The sequence below is a fragment of the Epinephelus lanceolatus genome, chromosome 5 (assembly GCF_041903045.1).
Source record: "Epinephelus lanceolatus isolate andai-2023 chromosome 5, ASM4190304v1, whole genome shotgun sequence".
Classification (NCBI taxonomy): Eukaryota; Metazoa; Chordata; class Actinopteri; order Perciformes; family Serranidae; genus Epinephelus; species Epinephelus lanceolatus.
The window spans coordinates 1,265,001-1,291,123 of NC_135738.1; the positions used below are offsets into that span (position 1 = coordinate 1,265,001).

A 26,123-nucleotide genomic window follows, 5' to 3' on the forward strand; every position below is an offset into this window, starting at 1 on the left:
GGTTTTCATGTCGGCCCCTGTAGTTGGCAGCCGCTCCGCAGCGAGAGCGTTGACAAAACATCCATCCATTCATCTGCTTATCTGGGGCCGGGTCACAGGGGCCGGGTCACAGGGGCCGGGTCACAGGGGCAGCAGGCTGAGCAAGTACTTCAGATATCCATCTTCCCAGTGACCCTTTCCAGTTCCCAGGCCAGATGAGATCTATAATGCTTCCAGGGTGTTCTGGGTCTGTCTCGAGGCCTCGTACCAGTTGGACGTGCCTGGAAACCTCTAAAGGGAGGTAACACCCTGATCAGATGCCTGAACCACCTCCACTGACCCCTTTCATTGCGAAGGAGCAGCGGCTCTACTCCTGTCCAGCCACGCTACGGAGGAACTCGTTTCAGCCACTGGTGTCCGCGATCTTATTCTTTCGGTCACTACCCAAAGCTCATGACCACAGATTAGAAAAACAGTTAGTGTTCATACTGATGTGAAACACCTGCTCCGTTTGCTTTAGAGACACAAAGAGCTGTGTGGATAATTCAGCTCCCAGTAAAAACCTCCTGAATAAACCAGGAGAAGTTTCAGCTGTTTGCAAACCTCTTCGCTAGATTCCAGTAAATCCTACACACTGCTTCTTTAACTGTAAAGATCAGAAAAGAGGCCACTTAAACAATAAAAATGTTGCTGAATGAGGAGCATGAGAAACACTCATCTCTACTTTGGTCTCTAAAGGGTCAAATCAGCTGTTTTACATCCCATTCTCTTCACACTCCACTTTAATCTTAATATGAAAAGTCAAAGAGACTTAATGTGCACAATTAATGGGTTCTGCTCCCTAATGAAGGAAAAGGAAAATTAGAAAAATGACCTCTGAATCCAGAGGATTATTATTGGATGGTCACACAGTAATAATAATTTCTTTGTCCTTGGAAAACTTAGTGTTGCTTAAAATTTGATGACACACTTAGTATCTGCGAGCTCAGTCGCCAACTGGTAGACTTCTGCCTGACTGCATCTCTATGCTCCCAATTTAACTCACAACTTAACAACCTAACTCCATTTTTCTTTTCAACAGTCAAACTGCTGCGACCATAACGTTTGCCTCTTGTTAATATTAGAATCCCAGTGGACACCTGTTGTGTAGAGCTCAGTGTATTCTGGGGTCAAAGCTGATTTTAGTTGAACTCTGGTCACTAAACTACATATACTGGTGTGACGGAGCATCTGGATGCAACAGGGTCGACTGGGGACAGAGTTTATGACCCCAGTCTACAATTATGCACCGTCAATTTACCTCTATCAAGAGTGTTTATTTTTGCCACTGACAGGCTCAGATTGTTTTTAGAACTGTCTGACAACATTACTGAAAGGATCCTACAGACAAATGAAACGTTTCTTATCTTTCACTGGTCTGTTTGTTTGTTACTGTGATCAAAAACAACAGTGGGAAACATTAGTGAAAGTTGGAAAGGGAGTGCTGGGGAGATTCTGTTGTGCTGGAGTACAGAAAGTGATTTTAAACGTCACGGCTGAATATTTAGCTGATTTTGACAATGTGGAAAAGTCTGCGAGATTTTAGAACGAGACTTCCCCTTGAGCGAGACTTGGACACAAATCAGCAAAAGGTACGGAAAATGTTCCCTTCCTCTGTAGGGTCTTTTCTGTAAGTTAGCAGACACGTAGAATAAAACTTTGCGCCTGTCTGTGGCAAAACCAAACACTTTTATTGGACATAAACGGATGTTGAACAACTGCCTGTCGGGGTTACATTTGTAGTTTCACTACTGTGGCTGCAGCGCTCGCTCTCAATACTGGACCAGTTTCATTAATAGTCTTTCCCATTAGTCACTTAGACCCTTTTTTCATTGTCATTTTGGCCATTGTTTTACTTTAGGATGTAGATGCTTTCATTAACAGTAAGTTAATAATTGTAATGTTAAAGATGGCGGTGTGCCTCGCACCATTTACTAGTCAGCCCTTGTCTGTGTTTTTTGGCCAGTTGAGTATGTTGAATCAGAGTTGGCGCAGCCTGTTGGCCGTTCAGCTCGGCGCACAATAAGAAAAAGGAAAGTGAGGAAACAAACAGCTAAAGTCGAGAGGGAGTGAGACCAAAACAAACTTGCTACATAAAGAAAGAAAAGTTTTCTTAAGTCACTGAGCTCTTCAGCAGAAATGTTTCCTGATGGTTTGTGTTATTGTTCACTGGCGCACAGCAAATACACTCTGTTCTTTAAACACTGGACTGTGTTGTTAATGTGCTAACTGGCTAACTAGCATCATGATGGTCGTCTGGTTTTTCCTATTTGAATGACAAATTCAGACTACTGCCATCTGCTGGTGTGAAGAGTTATTTCCGCTCATGCAGGTGCAGAACAATTTTTGCGGTACAACTTTTCAGCTGAGGCACAGGCGACGCGAGGTCGTGGTGTGTCTGGGCATTTAAAATCCACCATCGATCGACCTGTAGTGTCCATACAGCTTTTCTAACGCAATACTTTAAGGGGGCTGCAGAGCGCACCCAGAAACACAGCAGTGAAAGACGGTGAAAAAGACAGCTAGAAAATAAATAAAATGTGCGTAAAGAATGCAGGTTTCAAAATGTTTTATGGAGGAGAGAAGAACATTTAACGTGTTTGTTAGATCAGAAGAAAACACACGATGAGTTTTGGTGAGAAACGCTGAAACTTTGTGTGACTGAGGTCAGACTGAGGTCAGTGTTGGAGGGATAAGTGTCTGTTATCAGTTAAGGTTCAGGTTGGTGTCAGTGTCCTCTTTAGTGACATCAGCCATCATGTGTGAGAGTGCGTCCTCTGATCACCTGCTTGGCAATGGCCCAGAACCTCTTTTCCAGCCAATCCAAGGACATCTGCACCCCGATAGCTAAAAATAGAAAACACACACACACATATACGCATTAAAGACAGACGAGGACAAGATGGACTCTGCAGAGCTGAACAGTTTGCTGTTTGTGGAGGAAAGACGGAGGACAGGAAATCAATTCGACCCTGGGTTCACCTCTGTCATGTCCTGACGCTAATGAAGGGATGTAAACACTGATGAGCCTGATGGTGTGTGTGCTCCCTGCAGACGCCGTAATGACGCCCTCAGTCCCTCAGTAATGTACTGAAGCTGCTTTATTACTCTGAGTATCACAGTGAGGTACACAGCGAGTATTTAGGAGCAAGCTGACGATCTGAGTGACGTCAGATGTGTGTGAGAGGTGTTTATTCAAGTACATACTAATGTTGAGGTATTTTACTTCACCTCTGCAGCCTACTCAGTGGTTAGATTAAAGAGGTTTAAATTGTGATTTGTCACTTCGTGTTATGTTCATCTGATTTTCCAACAGTAATAACTTGTAAAAAGTTTGGTCAGGTTTTGGTTCTGCTGGTCCCATCTGGTCCCAACCGGTTTGATTTGATGCAAACTGGCTGAACCAGCATTTGTCATTATGACACGTTCTGGAATACAACCGGCATTTTTTGAAAACCTGTTGGCCATATAAACCACAGACAGCACAAAACAGAAACAAGAGCTCGTGACGAAAAAGAGGACACACACACAGACCAATGGGCCGACAGTAAAGTCCAGACTCTACTGAGCAAATATGTGACGGTGTAAATACTAATCATTTTGATCATTTTGACTCATCACAGTGAAAGTGACGGAGCAGTGACGTACAATACGTCTGTTCCTGTTCCTCTTGGCAGTGCAAATGCAAACACAAAAAAAACAAACATCAGAGCTCCACACTGGGCAGCTCCTCTCAGGAGGAGCACCAGTCACCATGCAGTTATTATTTACATCCATGTCTGAACAAACATGGATGCTTCACAGAACATCTATACAATCAGCACAGTTTCAAGATTAGTGTCACCAATTCAATATCTCAACATCATGATGTCACAGTGAAGTCAGCCTTTGACCTTTTTGATATTAAATGTCATCATTTCATCACTTCATCCTTGTGCCCAAGAGGACGTCTGTGCCAAATTTTAAGTAATTCCCTCAAAGTGTTCTTGAGAAATTACACTGATGAAAATGAGACAGCTGCAAGGCCTTGGTGACCTTGAGCTTTGACCACCAAAATGTAGGGTAAGGTGAGGTAAAACTTTAATGTCCCCCAGGGGGGCAATTTGGGATACACAGTAAACTACTAAACACACAGAATCAGTCTCACACACTGTCAGGGGTAAATCATGGACAATTAGTGGTCACTGCTGGTTAAGAAAAGCGACAGCAGACGGGACAACAGACGATCTGTAACGCTTACTGCTACATTTAGAAAAGGCAAAACCTCCGCCCTGATGGAAACATCTGACACTCAACATGGAGGGGATGTTAACCGTCTGAGACAATCAATGAAATACGTTCATCTTAATTCCAAGTGGACGTTCGTGTAAAATTTGAAAAAATTCCCTTGAGCTGTTCTTGAGCTATTGTGTTCACTAGGGCGAGACAGATGAGGTCACAGTGACTTTGTCCTTTGAACACTAAAATCTAATCAGTTCATCACTGAGTCAAAGTGGACACTTGTGCAAAGTTTAAAAAACATTCCCTCAAAGCGTTCTTGAGATGCTGCGTTTACGTATGTGAGTACGTAAATATGTTGTACAACCTGAAAACATCACGCCTCCGGCCTCAGCTATCGACAGCACCAAGGCATGAAAACTCATTTAAAGGTTCCTTTTCAAAATATTTCCTAGATTACGTGTTCATGTCAAAATGAATCATGGCCAAAATTTTGTTATTGAATGTAAAACTGTTGTTAAGGAGCGCTTCTGTTGGTACCATCCACAACAATGTTAAACTCTGAAATAAGCTCAAACCTAAAAAGAACATCCAGTCCTGGTCAAACTGCATTTTTGCTGTTGCTACCACCAGATTCAGTTCATTAACTTATAAAAAAATCACTAGCAGAGCAATTAAAAAACACCACGTTCCTGCTGAGATACAAAGATCCGGTCTGAGCCGGTGGCCTCGACCGCAGCAGCTCGTCACTCTGTGACCGCGGCGTTAAAGGACCAGCGGGGGTCGTTTCCACTCTGACCAACATAAAATCTCCAACTGCTTTTTGTCACTTCAATAATGAAAACTGTTCCTCACACGGTTCACACACACACACACACACACACACATACACGTGATATCAGGCGACATGTCGAGCCTCTTGTGTACTGGTGTTATTGGAAAGCGGAGCAGCTGTAAAACCTTTGATTTCTGGTTATTGAACGTTTCAGCGGCTGCAGATTTTTGGGCGACGCTGCAGTGCAGGAAGAAGTAACTGCCGTCTGTTTAGAGTACAGAGGAATTTAGTGTAGGATATTAAATTAGTTACCTCCTTTTGATTTTAAGAGACGTCTCATTCTTTTTAATTCAAGCTCAAAGTCTGACATTTATATTTGCTTAACTGGGAAATAAAACTTTTTATTTATTCCTCCAAGATGTCGTCACAACTTGTCACCTGAACAACCACGACTCTTGAACAGAATAACTCTCATTAATGTTGGATGATTACAGAGAATCAACAGTTCCAGTTGGCTGTGCAGAGGCGATTAACTTCCTCTTTGTAACTGAACACCTCGTCACTGATCATTTCTTGTTAGTACCTTTCACCTATTAACTTTTCCTTTCAACTACTTGTGACACATACGAACATTCAACACATGTTTAAGGGGCTGCACACCATGCCGCGTTTTTTGTGCCCTCAAATTCAGTTTTCAATGTAGATGCGTGGCAGGTGCGTTCAAGCGCCAGAGCGACGCCATTGCAGTGTGCACGTGTTCCCAACGCCTCAGGGATCTGTTGTGTTTTAGCTCAGTGAAACAGATTCTTTCTTGTTTGGATTTATTTGAGATTTTTCAACTGCGAGCGTAAATCTCATTGTCCCTCAATCTGCTAGTCTATCCACTGGTAATGTGTCAGAGCTTCAGAAATATGTCGGAGTATATTTCTGAAGCGTTAAGTATTTATTAAGTATTTAACTTACCTTATGTACGAGACAAGATTTGAGTACATTACGTAAGTTCAATAACCTAACGTTGACTTTTGGTCTCACACAGGACATGAACAGCCACCACAGACTTGAAATACGTAAATACGTAAAATGGCCCCCATTCATTCCCATGAAAGTTGCTCAGTGGCGCATAAAGCCAAAAAAGCTCTATTTCTGTGATATAAAATTACCCAGATCTTCCGCATTGTGGGGCCAACAGGGCAAATGCACAAGTGACTTGTGCGGCTCTTCTTGACTTTCAAAATGTTGTTGGACCAACTGGATCAAATCCTGATAGTGAAACAAGTCATTTCATGGCAGTTTTGATGCAAAAACAACAACAACAACAACAAAAAAAAACAGGTATCTATTTATCCATTGATGTACAGACGACTCTTTCACAATGTCTACAGGAAAAAGTCTTTTGTGGCCCCATGGCATCATGGGACGGACCCAGACGATGTAATTCCACTTTTGACCACTATATAAATTTAGCTTTAAAGCCTGATGCAGTTCGTTGAGGCTTGCTGCGGCCACTAGAGGGCGCCGCCTACAATAAATGTAAATATGAGTCATAATAAGCTGCTTGTAGAAACAACCTATAGGGACATGTTTTAGAGGACGGTCTGCTGCATTCATAACTATGAAGATATTTTAGTTTGAATTCATCACTTAACACAGACTGATAAAAGGAGAACATTCATTTCTTTGTTACTGCATGTAAACAAGTTCAACCCTCGCTGTTAGGCGCTGCCCTTGATGCAGAAGTCAGTGAGAAATCCCTGTTGGTGCGACAGAGAGCTTAACGAGTCATTTAAAAGTCAAGTTTTGACGTCTACAGGCTCAGTGTGCAGCAGGATGTTTGTAGCAGAGGGAAGAAATGTGACGCTGCATCTGTGTTGTGACCTTTGGGTTCTCTAAACCTCTTAAGGCATCACTCTCCTTCATTCTTTTTAAAATAGCCTCTCTGCAGACTCAGTGGTCTGCGGCTTTGCTCCGCTGTTTGATTTCATTTCTCTGTTTTTTTTCTCCTTTCCTGTCAACAGCGTCCTTATCGCCACCCTTCAGCGCTGCAGCTGCACTGTTTCTGCTGCAGTCTGCAGGACGAGTCCGCGATGGGACAACAACACACCCCACACATTTATTCTACTTCTCAACCTCACGTCAGTAAGCAAACTTATAAATACGTCACGGCGTGCATGAGGAGTTCATGATGACAGAATCTGCATTGTTATTGTTGCATGTGTGCTTTTATTTTACTAGTCGAGCCAACTCCTGTGTGATGTAACTGGGCGCTGAGTGCAGGAATAAAGTCTGTTTAAATGCTCCCCTGAGAACATTAAAGTTTTATGATCCAATTTTCTACCAGCACTGTTTACACTTTTCTTCATATTTCATGTGTTTACTCAGGTTTTCTCTGCACGTTCCATCACAGCTCTGGTGTTGAATCATGTTTTTATTTCCACCTAACTTCCTGTGATTTTTGACACTCCTCATCATCTCTGCTGTTAACTGTATTTGTTGTTTATGGATTCTGCTACATGTTTGTTGCAAACAGCTAATCAATACATTTTCATCTGATCCAGTTTCATGTCATCTGAAACAAGAGTGTGACACTGCAGACATCACAGCGGGAAGTAACAACGCTGCAGCATCCAAAAAAGTATTAACCTAAAAATAAATGAATTCAATAAAATGTCAACAATCCCCAGCATGAACGTTAGCATGAAACGTTCCTGCAAACTATGGATATGTTACATTTGTATGTTGTTGTGTAGCAGATACGTTGAAACTTTATGTTTTATGCTGTGGTTACTGTGTGGTTCAGTTTAGGCACAAAGAACACTTGTTTATGGTTAGGAAAAGATCATGTTTTGGCATTAAATACCTGCTTTATGTGGCACTGTCCCCACCGGTAAAAAGCCATAGATCGCCAGACAAAAACCACGTTTGGTGCCTAATAAGCCTCTGGAAACACAGCAATGACTCGCTTAGCATAAAGACTGGAAGCAGGGGAAATGGCTCTGTCAAAAGTTCAAATGCAGCAGAGAGCAGCAGGCTGGAATTGAACCCACAACCTCTGCAGCATAGACAGTGCCTTTGGACATCAGGTGCCTGGTCCACACACTGAGCTACTGGGCGTCCAGATTTCACTGGAATGGATTTTATAAAGAAAAAAACAGTGCTGATAGAGAACCTAAAACAATGGAGGGGAACAATAAACTAAACGCTCACATTAGTAAATGAAATGATCATTTTAAGGAGAAACATTTAGATAATGAAATATACGAATATAAAACTAGTTCACATAAGAGCAGTATGAAAGTAAAGGTAAAGTAAAATCAGTACCAGTGATGCTGAAGAGGATTAAATCAGTTATTTAGAGACGTTGTGTTTGTCTCTCTGTGAGTGGAGTCCGGTCTCTACACTCATTTTCTTTCCTTACAATCAGGATTAAAGACTGGTGACGTTTTTACTGTCTTATTGTCTGAGAATCAAAACCAACAGTGAATGTTTCTTCTAATACGTACAGTGTGTGTGTGTGTGTGTGTGTGTGTGTGTGTGTGTGTGTCTCTGCAGCCTGATTTATCTTCTTCCTCTATTGATGTTAAAAACACATCAGTGAGTCACACTGTGTCACATCTTCCTTTATTACCATGAACACACACTGTAGTTTATTTTGACTCAATCCCCAACACACACCGTCCTGCTGCAACAAATACTGGAGCATCAAATGTGGATTAATCCGCCGCTGAAAATAGTCCCTTACATATGCACCGTTTCCTCCTGTTTATTTGAGAAAAACTACAGTAAGCAGCTGCTTTAGGAAATTAGACTCCACAGTATGAACAGTGGTTACATGAGCCTCAAAACCAGACACAACTCAGCCCTGAGCAGAGTGAGCGTCCTCTACTGACCAATCAGACTGCAGTGTTCACAGCTCCACCTTTTAGTACCAGATCTGTGTGCTAGGTACCCCAACAGAGGGGGGACCAAACATGGTGGGGACGCTAAGGAACGCTTCTGTTGGGACCATCCACAACTTTACACTGTGGGAACAGAAAAAAAGGGCACTGAACTGAACTGAACTGAACCACACCGTACTGCTCTGTGGAAACGGGGCTTTATACTCATGTTATAGTTTAGTGTCCTGTGCTGCTGCAGACCTTCAAATCTCTGTAGCTCCAGTGCTGTGTGCAAAAAGTTAACGTACAGCCCTGCTATTCATTTGATATTATTTTTCATTTCCATGTTGTGCAGCTGTTTATTTTCTAACAGGAGAATATAATCCCCGTCTTTGCATTTTATTTTGATCATAGTCTCTTTTTATAAAAGTGTTTGTGACATCTCAAATGTGGCTTTGACTTGCAGCTGAACATGCATCCAATTTCGTAGATACGTATCATGACATACTGACATCATACTGTTACCCACGGCAACAACAATCATGGCTGAAAGTGAAATTATTAGCGACTCCTTGGTGGATCCAAAAAGAGGAGCAGCTTCAGTAGTGTGGAATAAACTGTGTCGTCCTGAATGTTTTACTTCTCTTAGCGCTCAGAGGGAACTCATTCAGCGGCTCCTCTGGCAGCAGCACAGCGGAGTCAGTGTTGTCAAGTGATTTTGTCATAAACCTTTGGTGATGTAAACCTACGTGAATAAACTCCATATATGTGACTGTGTGATAGTTGTGGTATCATAACAGCCTGTCACAGGTTACAGCTGATGATTAGAGGAGAAATGGCAGAGCATAAAGGTCCAGGTGGAAAAAAACAACTCAATCATTTAGGATTTTACTGAAAGAAGGAAATCAGCTGTTGATTTATATATATAGATCCCAGGGGACATTTTTTGTATTTGGAAGCTGTTTAAATGTGTAATTAGTGGCAGATTTTATTTAGTTGAACATTTAATATTGTAACAGAATCTGAATCTCACTCTGAGTTACTGCTGTTGTTCACAAACTAAAGAAATGAGAGATCATTTCTGCTTATTTTTTATTGAATATTTGAAGCAAAATGAAACTACATCACGTAGTTTGTTGCAGTTCTATGTTCTTAAATTAATAATATACATATATGTGTATATATATATATATACATATATACATATATATATTTTATACTTTTTTTTTTTTTTACATTTTTTTATTTTTATATATTTTACTACTTTGTCATTTTGTCAAGAATATCGTTATCACAAAAATACGCTGAAATTATTTATTATTACTATTACTATTTTAAGGCCATATCACCCAGCCCTACATTCGGTACAGTGCTGCAAAGAAATACTACAGTGTCTCTGTCTCATTCATTGAGAGCTCAGCCTGCAGCTGCAACACTCTGCTGTTACTATTTCTGTCAAACTCTGCTTTAATGCACATTACACGCTCAGTACAACACGTTCAACACACACACACACACACACACACACACACACCATTAGCAGCGGCATGTGGCTTCTCTCTCTCTCTCTCCCTCTCGCTCGCCCTCAGTCGGCAGGCAGGGTGTGTGTTGGACAGGAGCTCAGAGACGATCAGCGGGAGCTGAGAGAGCAGCGATGTGGACGAAGAGGAGGAAGACAACGACAAAGAGCTGCGTCTGATCTGGAATGAAACTCCAGTCCAGCTTTCAGATTCTGGTTTCATCGAGGATTTGAGCTTCTGTCTTTTTGTGCTGAGACCAGTTTCTGTCCTTGAAGACCAAGTCTGGTTTCTGGACTCAGATCTGAAATTCCAGATTTTGGTTTTAAAGAGAGACGAGCTTCAGATTCTTCTTCTTTTGTGACCGCTGCAGATGAAGCAGAAGAAGAACAGTTTCTGTCTTCTTTCTCTGTTTGGAGGCTGAAGCAGCAAAGCAGATGGTGAGCGGCGTGTGTGTGTGTGTGTGTGTGTGTGTGTGTGTAGACACTAAATGTACAGTAATGTGCCTTTGAAAGCGAGAGGAGTGTGTGTCCTATATCTGTGTGCATATACACTATGTGGCCAGAAGTAAGTGGACATCTTGTCCACGTACTTTACTGTATTTTATTCATTTAGACCCTTTACTTAAAAGAAAGGGAAATCTCAGGGCTACAGAATACTGGACCTTCAACTAATGATTATTTTCATTGTTAATCCATTTTGATTATTATCAAGATTAATCAGTTTTGGTTTTGTCTACGAAAGGTTAGAAAATAGTGAGAAACTTCCCTGTTCCCTGAGCCTGAGGTGACATCATCAAATATTTTATTTTGTCAGAACAACAGGATTTTCCTAAAAAACAAAACAATGTGACGACTCGTGCAAAAGTAAACTCTCCCAGTCATCACTCTCAGTGTGGTGGTGTATTTATCTGCAGAGACTCTGCCCTCTGCCTGGATTCTCTTATTTTGCTGCGGTCAGGACGCTCCTGGGCGTGTACCTACACAGCGCTCAGGTGAGTTCAGGATTTGGTAAAAAGGTAGCAACCAGGTGCAAGACAGGAAGTCGCAGACATCCAAGAGGAAATCAGGAAAATTGCTGACACAGCGTTGAAAAAAACGCAAATATAGCGAGGCGAAAAGCTGAGCAACAAAGCTGGGGTCGACTTTCACTTTAGCACATAGTGTCCCTTTAAGGTTAAACTAAATAGTTGCTCGTTAGTTTTCTGTCAGTCGACAGCACACAACGATATTTTGGACAATGCTGTGTCAATGCAGTTTGTGTTTGTCCCTTTCCTGTTTCAATACACAAAGTCAGTTCAATAAAGAAATGGTTTTCCCAGTTTGATGTGGAAGTGGAGTCCTGACCTCGACCTCATCCAACACCTCTGGGATGAACTGGAACACCGACTGTGAGCCGACCTGATGACCAGAACTGAACCTTACTGATGTTCTTGTGTCTGAATGGAAACAAATCCCTGCAGCAGGTTTTGAAACTGGTTACAGCAGCACTTGAATAAACATTGTTTTTATCAAGATGTTAACTGGAATCTTCAGCTGTCCACATACTTCTGGCCATGTTGTGCACGTGTATGCCTGTGCTTTTAATAGAGTCTAAAAGCATGTGGGAGTGAGCATGTGTGTGTGCAGTCAGTTGGTGTGTGCTGGTTGTTTGTTTGCTCTCTGTGGTTTCCTCGCTCGTCCTGCCTCAGTGTGGATGCTGCAGTGTGTTTGTGCTCTCGGCCTTTTGGACCGAAACACTTGGCTGCCTCGTTCTCAGGCTGTTTGAAGGAAAAGTGCAGCCACCGGGGGGGAGAGGCTGCCTGTCAGAGGCCATTAAGCAGCTAGCGGGATGCCACGTTAGAGCCCAGGAAACCGGAGCGATGCACTGCAGATGAAGCAGGGAACATCACATCGGCAGGACTTCAGCGACAGAATCCCAACAGCTGAGATCTAAATCGAGATAATAATCCACTATGTTTCCACATGCACAAAAATGACTGCTTTGCTGCTTTTTGTCGACCCACAAACAGGAAAAGAGAGGCCGCTAAAGTTAATTTGAGGCCGGGCGGCTGCTGGTTTAATCCCGAAACGTGAAACAACTTCTGAAAACACAGCTGATGTTTTCCACTGCCACAAAGGAAGGAAAGGGAAACATTCGACATGTAAAATTAGCTACTCAGAGCCAAAAAAATATAATATGGCTTTGCATTTTTCCAAGGTACCCTGGGTGTGTTGGTTGTTGACGTTCTGGGACGCCGTGTCAACTTCAGCCTGTTACATGCATTGTCTGTTTTCATTATACACGTCCATTTTCACGGGAAATTTAACATTTACATACAGTCTCTTGGTTGGTACAACGCCGCTAATTGATGTTTTCTTTCCTCAAATAAATAACACACATGGTTAGGTTTAGGAAAAACGAACAGGGTTTGGCTTTATAATCTTACGGGACGCGAACACCACCGTCCCGGCTGAAAGTCGGTGTTTGTTGGACCCATCCACTGAAACTCCCGCCCACCTTACTTGGACTTTCGCTGCCTTAACTTTCGTTCTTGTCCTGCCGCGGCCCCGCCCCCTGACGCCGCTGAGCGCTGTTAGACTATAATGGCGACCGGTTGCGTATCATGCCGACTTTAGTGCCTTTCGTCAGTGTCTGATGCCGCAAGTCACCGCCCAAGCGTCGGATATCGATGACTTTGGAGTGAGACCAGGTTGGATATATGCAGTGATTGTGATTGTGTCATCAGACCATTGATGTACAAAGCCTCCGACATACTTTCCGCACTGAACATCTGTGGACAGCTGCTGACTTGTACTGGACGTGCAGATTCCATTTATACACATGCGCATTTCTCCATCCACACTTCACTCCAGTGGTCTCAGCTGTATTCCTTTAAAGATGAATTATACAAATGTGGGTAACGGTGAATCTCCTTCTAAAACGTTTCTTAAACTTAAACTGTATCAACAGAAAATCTAAAAAGGAAAATGCAGTTTGGTTTGAAGCTGCTGACATGGTGCTTAGCTCAACAGAATATCTCCTCTGGGCTTCACAGTCTGATAGTGAGCTAAGTGACCAGCAGGCTCTGCTAGTGCACAGCCACTGATGATGATGTTTACATAAGAGCCCAAGAGCAGAATCAATCAGATCAATCAGAGATTAAATGATCAGTTCAGAGTTAGAAAAAGACAGAAATTTACTGTCAGTTAAATTCAGACAGAAACACCAACAGCTGTTCAGAGCCACTGTTGGACCTCCATAAAGTGCGTCATGCCATCATCTGTTTGTCATCCTGAGAAGCTCACTGCTTATGAGGCAAACAGCTAACGTGTTAAGTACTGTGTACTTACAACATACGACTGTGTACTTACAATATACTACTGTGTATTTACTACAGGTCTTGTGAAAGTGCTCTAAAGTCTCAACAAAACAGCAGATGTGAGATGACGACACGACAGTAAAAACAGAAAACAGAGACCGGTTGTTTCCGACACCATCTGGGCTCCCGAACAGGCGTCTGTTCCACTCGGGGACTGAAACCACAGTTTTAATCTGTGACGCTGCCGCTGCTGTGTGGGCGGTGTCTAATCTGGCTGATGGTGCTTTTGACAAGTTGTTTCAACAGCTGTTTGCTTCCCAAAAACTTTATAAATATCAAACACAGAAGGAGCTGAGGACATTTTTGTCCTCACTGTCTGTGAGTGTGGAAGGATTTTCTGAGCTGGTATCACAACAGGATTCTTCCTGTTTTAGTGTTCTTTTGGAGCAGGAAACAACTTACTGACGTGAGATGACGTAAAATCCACAATGAAATTTTGTAAAAACATGGATGAAGTGATGAGCCTGGACTACAGGAAAACAATGATTTTCAAGGTGCTGCTTTTATGAGGCATCTCTGATCAATAGAGATTTATACTTATCAATGCACTTAGTGACCAGCAGCACTGAGTATCCAGTATCATCAACTATTCAATCAAATATGGTCTCAAAGGATATTTACCGTGCACTAGCAAACAATAACATAAACAATTAGAAACCATTACTGGTTAAAGTTTAAAGGCTAAAAAAAAAGATCTTAACATATTACAAGTTTGTTTCGATCTGATGCCCTCTTGACTTTAGCCTTTTGTTTGCTTTCTTTACGTCCGTTTGTCTTCTCGTGCGCTGAGTCGAACTGCCAATCAGAGTGATTTCATTCACCGACGGCTCCGCCAACTCTGATTCAACACACTAAATCAGCGGATAAGGGCTGACTAGTAAACGTGGCGAGACACACCGCCATCTTTAACGCTACAGTTTATTAACTTACTGTGGATAAAAGTATCTGCATCCTAAAATAAAACAAATGCACAACACAGTACAAAGTCCTTCATTCTCTTTGACCTGGAAAGGTTGCTAGACTATTTCACAGATAAACCTCCTAAAGTCTGAGTTAAGGTGAATGTGACGTCCTCAACCTCCACCCAGCAGCCTCTACACTCTCTGTGAAGTCCTTAAAAGTCACAAGTCCAAAAGAAAGAGGTGCCAAGTGGTGCAGAGAGGAGTGCTCGCTCAAGAGACAAATGCATAAAGAGGGAGACGGTGAATAGAAGAAACGCAGCCAGGAGCGACTTCAGCTCTTGATAAACAGAGGATGACATACCAACTTTGCTTTTGTTTTGGTCCTCAGCTCGCAGCTTTAGAAGTGTTGGAGTGTGTGTAAGCATGCAGCAGTGAGTGTGTGGAGTGTTTTTATGGTGTTCAGTGTTGTTGAAGTAAAAGTCTCCAGACAAAGACGTCAAGGTGGAGTTTGTTTCTCTACTACATGGCTCCTTCTGCAGGATTTATGTAGGACAAGAGCACGTTGTTCTGTAAATCCTCCTGTTTTTAAAACGTGTAACATGACTCAGAGTCCATCTGTTGTTCCAAACATCAGCCAGTGAGAGGTCAGAGGTCATCTTTTCCATAGGATGCCCTGGGATCTGATAAAGGCCCTGCTCATCCTCTTACAGACTGCTGTAGCAGATCTTAGTGACTGACAGCTGTCATTCACAACTGTGACTAAGCCTGCGGATTTTTTATTGTCTTTCACAGCAAGTTAGTGGAGTGCTGCACACACACCTGAAACCAACCAACAAGTCCTCGTACCTTAAGGACAAGAAGGGTTCATAAAAGACTCGATATCTGTGTGACTCATATGAGCATTTTCTGAAGTGCATTTTGCAGCTCAGGCTCTGACTGATCTCACTGCTTTTTACTTTTGTCTCCATGTTTATAGCCATAAAGCTTTGAGACATTTACAAACTTAGTGTTGATGCCGTTTCGCATCTGTTTGCCCCTACGTCTGTTTTCCACTGATCTCTGTTGCTGTTGTTCAGCTTCTAAAATGTGACTTTAAAACTACCTACCTTTATGGTAAACACACACACACACACACACCCAATGAGATCAGACATTCAAGTTAGAGCTGCAACAATTTACCGATTATTTATCAACTATTAAATTATTCGCCAACAAATCTGATAATGGATTTAGCCTATCAGTTTGGGTAACTTTTTAAGAAAAAAACAAAAACAAATCTGAATTCTTTGACTACAGGTATTGGACAGCTAAATTTAATGCTTTGTAAGACTTGTTCGAGACACCTTTCAACTAAATTTTGGACAGATTTTTGGTCAACTCATGAATTACTTCTTTAACAATCGCAGGTAAACATTGCAGGCAAGTAATAAGATTTGTAACATTATAAATGTGGACTTTATACAGAAAGGCTTCACACATTTTCACATTAATAAAAAAAATGATAAATGAAATTAGATAAAACCTCACAAATTTAAATGTAAGACTATTTAATGATCAAAAAGTTAGATTTAACATAAATATCTAAAAAAAACCCTTTCAGTCAAATTTATCCCAGATTTCATCTAGACGTCTTGTGACCCACAAATCAATACAATCAGTCAATCTAAGATCTACGCAGAGCAGAGTGTTACGGGTAGCTACTCAAAGAGGAGCTTGTAACACGGACTCCCTAGGTCTCAACAACTCGTCATACATGCCAACTGGTTGATCCAACTTCCTGTCAAAAGTCATTATTATTATATGCAAAATCTGTCCAGGTCAGAAGTTTCTGAGCGACTGCTGTGCAGACTGAGAAGCATATTGGAGCCCGTATTTAGCCAAATGGCTGCTGGTAGGGGGATTCGAGCAAACTGCATTTCCCATCCAACTGCCTGACTTCCTCCTTCAGAGGGTCTGTGGTAGTGTGACATTATATCGCTGCTTCTACCTCAGTTGCTTCACGTCAAGAAACGTAAACAGTTTGCTTCGACAGAATACTTCATCTGCCAAAATGATCACTGTAGATCAGTTACTCATCTCATGTTACATCCAATTTGTGAGGAAAAGACTATGTTTTTCACGCATGCCTCCATGGTGAATGAAGAATCCAAAAGACGGAGAAAATTCTTGATGAATTAAAGTAAAAAGAGGCAAAAGTGGCACCAGAATTCCTGACCAATGAACAAGCTGGGAGGTGGGATTTCAGTGGAATGCGTGAATAGAGTTCAAATGCACATACCAAGTATAGGATTTGGATTATACTGCACGAATTGTTGCAAATAAATAAGTAATTAAAGTTACTTTGCAAACTGAAGGTTACTCTTGGCGGGTAACTGATATACAAATGATCATTTTGGGGATGAAGTATTCCTTTACACTTTTAAACAAGCTTCCAATGCTGTTGTTTTTCTGGTGAGAAATGTCTGCAGAGCCCCTGAGCATCAGTACATACTGTCCATTATCTTCCATCCACATGCAGAGGCTTTGCTTGTGATTATCATCTGGGAACTAAAGCTCTCACACTTCTAATTTTTGGTCTCTTGATGATTTGAAGTGACGTCAAATATTCTTCTGGGAATGTGCCTCTCCATATGTCCTCCCATTATCTCCCTTCTCTACCTGCATTGTAATTTCTGCTGTTTTGTAATGTCAGTTGTGGCCTGGAGGCACCTTCCTGCCTCACGCAGGCCGCAGCAGAGTGACTGGCATCATTGTGCCAACTTAACAAAAGAAAGACCTGCAACAAAAGAAAGACCTTGAGGCAGCTTTTCACTGGCTCTTTATAGCAGCTACAGAGAGATGATGGAGTGACAGCACTTTTCTTTACCTCTGCAGCGTTATCTCTCATGCACCCCCCCCCCCCCTAATATTTCAGTGCCCGAAACTGCCAGAGAGATCGAGAGGAGGAAAAAGAGCAAATTAAAAACGAACGAATCATCCAAAAATACAAGCATCTTCCTTGATTGTATGTGTGAAACAATGCTGACGATGTACTGTATCTGCGGCGTAGAGGAATTGCAAGTGGGCGTTGAGAAGACTGAAGCTGGCATTGACTTTTCTCCGGTGTTGCTGGATGAAAACACAGAGGATTATTTCACTTCATCATGAAGCTTGTGTGTTCTCTCCTAGCGAGAAAGGCAAAGAATGAAAAGGATTGAGGACAAGCGAAGCGCTGTGTTACAGCACAACCCAGCCTGTAATGCCAATATACTGAAGATCAGCACAGCCAGACTAAGCTGTTGATGTTTTTCAATCAGTGCACAAGAAATACTCCACTTAATCTTGCATATCGAGTTGCACTCTTTATGGTGGCTGAGAGGTTTGGGAAACAGGCCTGTGAAAAGAAAATCATCAGTTTGAATCCCTGGACCAGATGGACCGAGTGTGAACGAGTACATCTTTTATTTGCTACCAGTGAGATGAATGAAAGTAAAGACGTGTACAAGCTGCAAGAGAGCAAAGTAAATCTCACAGTGAAGTAAAGCTCACAAAGGATTATCCTTCATAATACAGGAGCGAATGGGACGAGTCATTACAGTCGTCTTTTCCCACAGACAGTTTAGGATGACGGTGACAGTGGGAAATGTGTTAGTAAATTTCTGTTTTTCTAATAAAAAGTCAAAAGCCTGTGGAGATAAAAACTGATTGGAAAAACAAAGCTGTGCGCTCTGCTGACAGCGAACTGAAGCTGAAGATCACACAGTGTACCTGGTAAAATATTCAGCTGTTTAAGTCAGTTCATTCTGGACGAATTCAGTTGCCATAACAAAGCGTTCTGTTCTGATTTGAGCGTGGCTGGCTCAGAGGCAGAGAGGGTCGTTTACTAATCAGGAGATCGGCGGTTCGATCCTCCAGCCTGTATGTCGAAGTATCCTTGAGCCTCCTGATGGCCGTTCCACCGGTATGTGAGTGTGTTAAATACTGAATAGCAGGTGGGACCTTGTACGTAGCCTCGGCCACCAGTGTGTAAATGTGTGTGTGTGAACGGGTGAATGTGACTCGAAGTGTGAAAAGCGCTTTGTCACATGAAGACTATACAAGTGCAGGTCAAAATACAATTCCTCCCATGAAAAAATGACTCAAGTAAAAATGAAAATTACCATTTGAGAAACCGACTCAGGTTAAAGTAAAAAAAGTATCTGGTTAATAAATTAGTCAAAGTTGGGAATGCACAGATTTAATGGTCACACATCAGTATCAGCCGATACCCACTTTGGAGACTCCCATCAACCTCATTCACCGATGGCAGTGGCCGATGTTTTTCTGTTGTGCGCAGGCTAAAAAGCAAGACTCGCTGTCTAATGGTGTTCCGTCATCCCGGGGACGATAGAAAATCTGTTTGGTGTGAGCAGAAATCTTTCCTGGGTTGCTATCGGGACGGTCAGCGGTTCGATCCCTGGCACCTCCAGTCTGCATGTTGAAGTATCCTTAAGCAAGATACTAAACACCAATGTTCCATCAGTGTGTGAGTGTGTTAAAATCTGAGTGCAGCTGATGTTGCACTTTCCACTTTTACTCAACATCTCCTCTTCTGTCTCCATTGTCTTTATTTCAGGACATTTTGCACAGCTGGACGTTTGTGTGAACTGGCAGTGTGACGACAGCTGGATGAGAGCCTGAAGCCAAAGTAGAGTCAATGTGACAGACATGAAGAACCTGGACCAGTATGGACGAAGTCACCTGGAGAGTCTGGGTGAGTCTCGACAGACGCTGAGTTGTAATCTGCTGCTGTACTGCAGTGTTTTCGTGACTTCTCTCTCTCTCTAAGCTTTATGTTCTTTTTGTTTTCATGTCCTCCAGTGTGTGCAGCCCTGTCCAGTCTGGTGTTGGTTCTACTGGGAGTGCTGGGCTCGGTCCACGGCTGTCCTGGTGCCTGCACCTGCTATGGCAACACGACTGACTGCTCCGCCGTTGGTCTTCTCTCTCTGACACCCATCCTAGCACTGCTGGACCAGGACTCTCTGAACCTCCGCCTGCCCCAGAACAACCTCTCCTCCCTGGGCACGACCGAGCTGTCCAACCTCAGCAGCCTGGAGCTTTTGGATCTTTCCCAGAACCACTTTTCCACCCTGCAGCCCGGAGCTTTCTCAGGCCTGGGCGGCCTGCGCTGGCTCAATCTCTCTGCTAACTACTTCGGGGTTCGCCTGGTGACCTCTGACCCCAACAGTAGTGCAGAGGTCCTCCAGGGCTGGAATGGAAGTCAAGGGAGTGTTGGCCTGAGCAAGGATGTGTTCAGGGGGCTGTGGCGGCTGCGAGGGCTCGACCTGTCCTCGAATGGCCTCCTGTGGCTGCCCATAGGCCTGCTGGATGGGCTTCAGAGACTCGCCTGGCTGTCCTTGGCCGGCAACCGGCTGGTGGCTCTGGACAGAGTCACCTTTGAGCCCCTGGTGGGTCTACAGCAGCTCCAGCTGGCGGGAAACCCCTGGGAGTGCGACTGCAAGCTGAGAGACTTCAAGCACTGGATGGAGTGGTTGATTTACAGGGGTGAGCAGGGCTGTTAGCGGGCCTCTCCAAATCTCAAATACTGTGAAGTTGATAGGTTTGGCAGTCGGCTTTAAGACTGTACCGGAGCGAATCACTTTGTATTTTGAGTCTGTACTTCAAAAGCTGTCTAATCGAAGCAATTAATCTCCGCTCTGCAGGATGGATGTATGCTGAGCAAAGACATCTAAGAATAAAATGACCTCCATCTCTCTCAATCCTCCCCTGTCTCTCCCTGTCTCGTTCTTCTTCCTCTTCTCTACTTCATCTTTTTCCCTCCCTGTTCTTCCCCCTCTCTTTTTATGTTTACCCTCTCCGTCTGTTTTATAGATGGGCAGGTAGATGCGATGCGGTGCAGTCTCCCGGGGGATTTGAAGGGCAGGGACATCCGCAGCGTGCCAGCAGAGATGTTCAGCTACTGCCTGCAGAGTCCCACCAAAGACGGCGCCCCATGTTACGCCACTCGACCTCCCTGCCCGCCCGGCCGGATCAGCAGCAACGACGAATGTGCCCGCCAGCGCTACCGGCCCAACAGTGTCCGCAGAGCGCACGGCACACAAATAGTTGCAGGAGTGATTTGCGGCACGGTGTGCGTCATGATGGTGGTTGCAGCGACTTACGGTTGCGTCTACGCTTCGCTGATGGCGCGGTACCAGAGGGAGATAAAGAACCGCGGCCAGCCTCTGATGGCAGAGTCTGGAGCTGACACAGACCTGGAGGATGGGCAGATGTCATCTCCAACATCGCCGGAGGAGTCGCCGCCCAAAGAGGCCTGCGGCATTGTGCATGGGTATCGAATCAGCAGCTTCTGACCCACTGCTTTCTACTGATTTCAGATCCTTCCAGGACGCTCTGGCTGCTTCTGCTCCTCAGCTCTCATCGTCGATGAGACACCGTCTGGAGAGAGGAACCCTGCAGCTCTGTGATTGTGCTGAAAACCTCTGGGTGGGGACTGATTGTACAGCTAATGGACCGGACTAGATTCAGTGAAACTGGAATGCTGCAGCACTTCTTCTTCTAATGTATGGATGCTCTGTGAATTGTTATTCCCTGCGCTGCATCTCTCAGCCAGCTTTTAAACTCCTCTGAAGCTGCTGTTTGGCACCTTGACTTCCCTTCATCTGTGTTTTTGTTTCTTCTTTAGAAATATGAAACTACATTTTGATTCCAGCTGTCTGTCCTTATATCTGAGCCCAACAAGCACAAGCTGCAAAAGTACACGTCTGTGAATCTGTGAAATGTGACATTTCTCCTGCACACATTCTCCCGTTTTCTTAATCACTTCTGTGTATTTATGTTGTAATTGAGAAACAGTTCTTCCTCTGTTTGGTGGATGCCCTGTTGAATTCCCTCCAAATATCAGACACTTTAAACCATGTTAGAGTCCTGCTGCTGCCATGGAAATGCTGCTTCATCACCGAGGTAGACTGCATTCAAACAACACTAGAGCTGTGCTGCCACCTAGAGGGCAAGCTTTGAGCTACAACAGCTTTCAATCCAGCACAACAACCAGTGAAGACAACAAATATTCAACAAAGCAACGTCTGAGATGCCGACTGAAAGTGTGTGTGAGTGTATCAGCTCACATATACTGTGATGTCCATGTGTTTTAATTTATTCTGTCCATATTTTCTGTGATAAGCACATTAACATTGTCTCAAGTTCAACTCAAGGACTGTTAATCATGCTGAAGATAATAAAATATATTTAGCTAAAGTGGATTTTTTTTCTTATTAGAAACATTTGACATGACGACAGATCATGACCAAGGTGACCCAACAACAGCAAGGAAACAACATTCATCAAAAGAGTCAGACTCACAAAGCAACTTGTTCTGAGATAAAGACAAAAAACAACTTGATTGTGTTGAGTCAAGACGTTGCGCTGACATCCTCTCCTGACAGGCAGAGCTGAGAAATACTGGACTTGTTAATCTGTGGACATCAGCTGTATGTTATTTTCAAAACAAACTAAACAAAATCTTTTCAGGTTATCCACAGGATTTGTTTTATTGAAATCTTTTCATGTGCTCAAAAATCTTAATGACCTGCCAAACTGTGAAACTCCACTATCACAGTAAGTGTGAAATTGTACTAAATTGAAACTCTCAGTGGGACTAACACACCCAGATCATGTGACTCCTGCATGTATACAGTCAGTCAGACCCAAACTGGCCGAGGCGCTCTGAGCATGCTCCACAGTTTCCGCCCCGGGCTTTGACCCGGAAGTCCAATAGCATTAAATGTGTAAGAGAAGAAGAAGCCGGTAACAACATGGAGAAATCTACATCCAGAGCCGTGACTTTTTGGACGGACCAAATGTACAGAGCTGTAAAGTTGTCCACCATGGTAGCAGTTAGCTGCTAGCTAACCGTAGCTAACTTGTTTGTCCATTGTTTGGTCTGTGACGTAATAGGTCAACAGGAAAAAGGTCCAATACTAACAAGCTGAAAGGGGGCATATCTCCACCTATCGTAGAGGAGTCGCACATACTTGGCTCAATAAATGGATTCCCCTCCCGTGCTTGTATACTGGGACAAGGACAGTAGGCCAGTTAGATGTCCTCGTCCAGCTGGGACTGGAGCTCCACTTAACCGTGCATGTAAACATGCTGAGTGTTTTTACTGGTTTGAATCATTGGGTCCATTTTGTGGATAGAAAGAGACCTCTGAGGATAATTCAGCTCCTGGTAAGATAAGAAAAAGATAAGTAGAAATATTTGACTTTATTTCACTCTCAGTCCGACTCAGGCTGCAGCTGGTCGTCCTGACACTCGTTAGCTGCAAATGTTATTTACTTTATTTAGATTTGGGTTTTTTTCTTGTTTAATGCATGCTCTCATGATTTAATCTGGACACAGTGTTCTGCAGAATTACTCAGTTATATTTAAGACATTTGAAATGCCAAACAGATTATAATTTTATGTTTCATGGTCAGATCTTTCCAGGAGAGACGATGTGGCCTAGAAATATTTATTACTGTTTTCAATACTACCCAGCAGTGTACAACAATAATGTCTACTGATATGACAAACTAAATTAATCCAGATAAGTTTCTAAAAATGGACACAAATACATTAACTAATTAAAAAAGTTTAAGTTTTTACTGAATTCAGCACTTGTCCCTGATGACGTGATGAGCTTCCAGCTGCTGGAGCTGCAGCCGTAGTCACAAGAACTGAACAGCATCCTGCAGCGCACACTGTCACAACAATCCCACCTTCAGTTTAGAGGTGTACAACTTCTTCTGACAGCTCGCTGTCACAAACAGAAACATTTTATAACTCACATCACTGCCTACAACAGGCAAGAGCAAATATTCAAAACTAAACTGTATTAATATGAAGACTTTTAAAAGCCCGTCTAGAGCTTCTTTTTTAAGGGAACCACATTTAAGACATTTCAAGAGCAGTAAATACCCCGAGATCCAGCAGATGAACAATGGGACAGTTAAGGAAACCAATAAGTAACTGCCTGGGTCCAGACCACTGAGTTAACTGATTCATCTCGTGATGTGACATAAAACAGCACTTTCTCAGTCACAGCTAGAATTACTGCCTCATGATTATATGCCTCCACGAGCCAGTCAAGTTTCTCTCACAGTTTACATCCATGTCTCTAAAATAACATGGATGCTTCACACACACATTACCCTGTGGCACAACATGAGATCTATACAATCAGCACGGTTTAAAGATGATTGTCACAAATTCAGTATCTCTTTGGACTGTGGGAGGAAGCTGGAGAACATGCAAACCCTCTCACTGTGAAGCGACAATGCTAATCACTGCACCACGTGCCTCCACCTTTGACCTTTGGGATATAAAATGTCATCACTTCATTATTTTATCCTTTAAGACATTTGTGTCAAATTTCGTCATATTTAGTGTATGAATTCAAAAACATGTTTTGTCCAAGTGGACGTTTGTGCCAAATTATAGGAAACTTCCCCGTGGTCTTCTTGAGATATTGCTTTCATGAGTATGAGATAGACGCAAGGTCACAGTGACCTTGACCTTTGATTGCCAAAATCTAATCAGTCCATCGTTGAGGTCAAGTGGACATTTTATGCCAAGTTTGAAAAAGTTTGCTCAAGACCTTCTTGAGATATTGTGTTCGCAAGAATGGGATGGACAACCCGAAAACATAATACCTCTGGCCACGGCTATCGTCAGTGGGAGGGACAATATAAACGATCCAATCAGCGCCATAGGAACTTACACCGCCAAGTGTTGCTAAGCAGCACGCCAGAACCAAAGAGAAGTTATGGCAACAATGGCGAACGCCAAGATGCTAAGACACACGCTGCTATTGAGGCTGCTCTAAATCAACGTCTTTCAATAAGGCCTGACATCATAGTTTGTTTTACTTTGCTCCACTCCACTTTTAAAACCTGGCAAAACAAGTATGTTGTTATGGATACGCATCAGTGTGGTCTTAAAGTGATGTTAGATTCAGGGGGAAAGTTGGTCTCGTGTGATCTGCTAGGATTAACTGAGTCCTCTCCTCCACAGATATCAGTCAGAGTGCACAGAGTGTCTGATATCAGGCAAAATAAGTAAATCAACACAAATAAACAATAACAAAGCAGAAAGCAACAACATATCCAAGACGTCCCGCAGATGAGATACACATCACAACAACATTTAAAAAGTGTCTACAGTGTGAGTGTTTGAATCCGAGCTGCAACAGTATGACTCACCTCCAGCCATCGCCGTCTTCCCTTCAGACGACACCGTCACTGCTGTCGTCGCGATCACATACTTCACTCCTGTTGAGGAAACATTCACCTCAGGATCAGCTGATGCATCTGATGATGATGTTGATATAATAACTGTTGAGAGATCTAAAGAGGCGGACCTTTGTCGTTGACGGGGTAATAGTAGAAGCGTCCAGGAGTGTTTTCCACGGCCAGGCGGTACCACAGAGGGAAGTGATCGATGGTGAACAGGTTGTCTTTGTCAGTCGGGGTCAGAAACCTCCTGTTGAGCAAAGTTAAAATTCAGACAACATTTTTCCTCTAAGACATAATGCAAAGTTATTTATTTCATGCCTGGGCTGTGGCATCATGACGCTCAGGTACAAACTCTTTGTCAGCAGGCTGATTGTGAGTTTGTTTTTGCTGCACAACAAGTCAGACGTTGAGTCTTAAAGGATCTGAGTGCTTCCTCCAGCACTGAGTGTCTCTGAGACAAACTGTGAACTGAACACAAACTGTGAACGCTGTCAGGCCAGAGTCTTACTTTGCCACTCTGCTCTCCACTCCTGCGTATCTCACGATCCTCATCAGGCCGGCTCGGGTACCGAGGAAGGCCGCCTCAACTCCTGGCTCCACCCTGCACACACACACACACACACACACACACACACACACACACACACACACCGTCACTCAACGTGAGTGGAGAGAAACCAAATATGCCAACATGTAGGACCCTGCAGGGAACACACACCATGACGGGCCAACATGTAGGACCCTGCAGGTAACACACACCATGAGGGGACAACATGTAGGACCCTGCAGGTAACACACACCTGAACTCTGAAGATTGATGAGGATCCCAAGTTACTGATTCAACACAGTTTTATTAATTAGTAGCCCGGGTTATTATTTGGTTCAATCTATATTTGGGACAGGCCTTTCATTTTTTTTACACCAAACTGTTGTTCAGCAAAGATCAGGAAATACCATCAAAGTGTTTATTTGAACCAGTCTGAATATTTATTGTATAATAATTGTGTTACTTGTTTCACGGCTCTTGAGGGCCACAGCACACGGCATACGACACGACATCATTTGATCCCTTTTAAAACAATACTCATAACTTGGATTTCTTATGAAAAACACGTTTGATTCTTTTGATCTGAGGAATAGACACATATTCTGACATTATGACAGCTACACCACTTTTCTTCATCATGCCAGTAAATCTGAATGA

At 43.1% G+C, this 26,123-nt stretch overlaps 2 protein-coding genes across 3 annotated transcripts in view; one reads left to right on the plus strand and one right to left on the minus strand.

Moving 5' to 3' along the window:
- LOC117261994 (voltage-dependent calcium channel subunit alpha-2/delta-4-like) overlaps window positions 1-26,123 on the minus strand; it is a 98,849-nt gene that overhangs the window by 25,964 nt on the left and 46,762 nt on the right. Inside the window, exons 25-28 of the mRNA XM_078167564.1 lie at window positions 25,428-25,520; window positions 25,045-25,166; window positions 24,887-24,955; window positions 2,804-2,865 (exon numbers count right to left, since the gene is read on the minus strand). Of these exons, the coding sequence (XP_078023690.1) occupies window positions 2,804-2,865; window positions 24,887-24,955; window positions 25,045-25,166; window positions 25,428-25,520 (346 nt within the window). The remainder of the gene's footprint in view (window positions 1-2,803; window positions 2,866-24,886; window positions 24,956-25,044; window positions 25,167-25,427; window positions 25,521-26,123) is intronic.
- Window positions 10,501-21,902, plus strand: LOC117262374 (uncharacterized). 2 transcript variants are annotated; one of them, XM_078167565.1, is made up of 4 exons: window positions 10,501-10,843; window positions 19,261-19,398; window positions 19,506-20,189; window positions 20,517-21,902. In XM_078167565.1, exons 2-4 carry the CDS (start codon window positions 19,353-19,355, stop codon window positions 20,996-20,998), a joined length of 1,212 nt encoding a protein of 403 aa, XP_078023691.1. In that variant the 5' UTR covers window positions 10,501-10,843; window positions 19,261-19,352; the 3' UTR covers window positions 20,999-21,902. The 2 variants fall into 2 exon arrangements, with proteins under 2 accessions (XP_078023691.1, XP_078023692.1); XM_078167566.1 differs by lacking the exon at window positions 10,501-10,843 and adding an exon at window positions 19,013-19,127.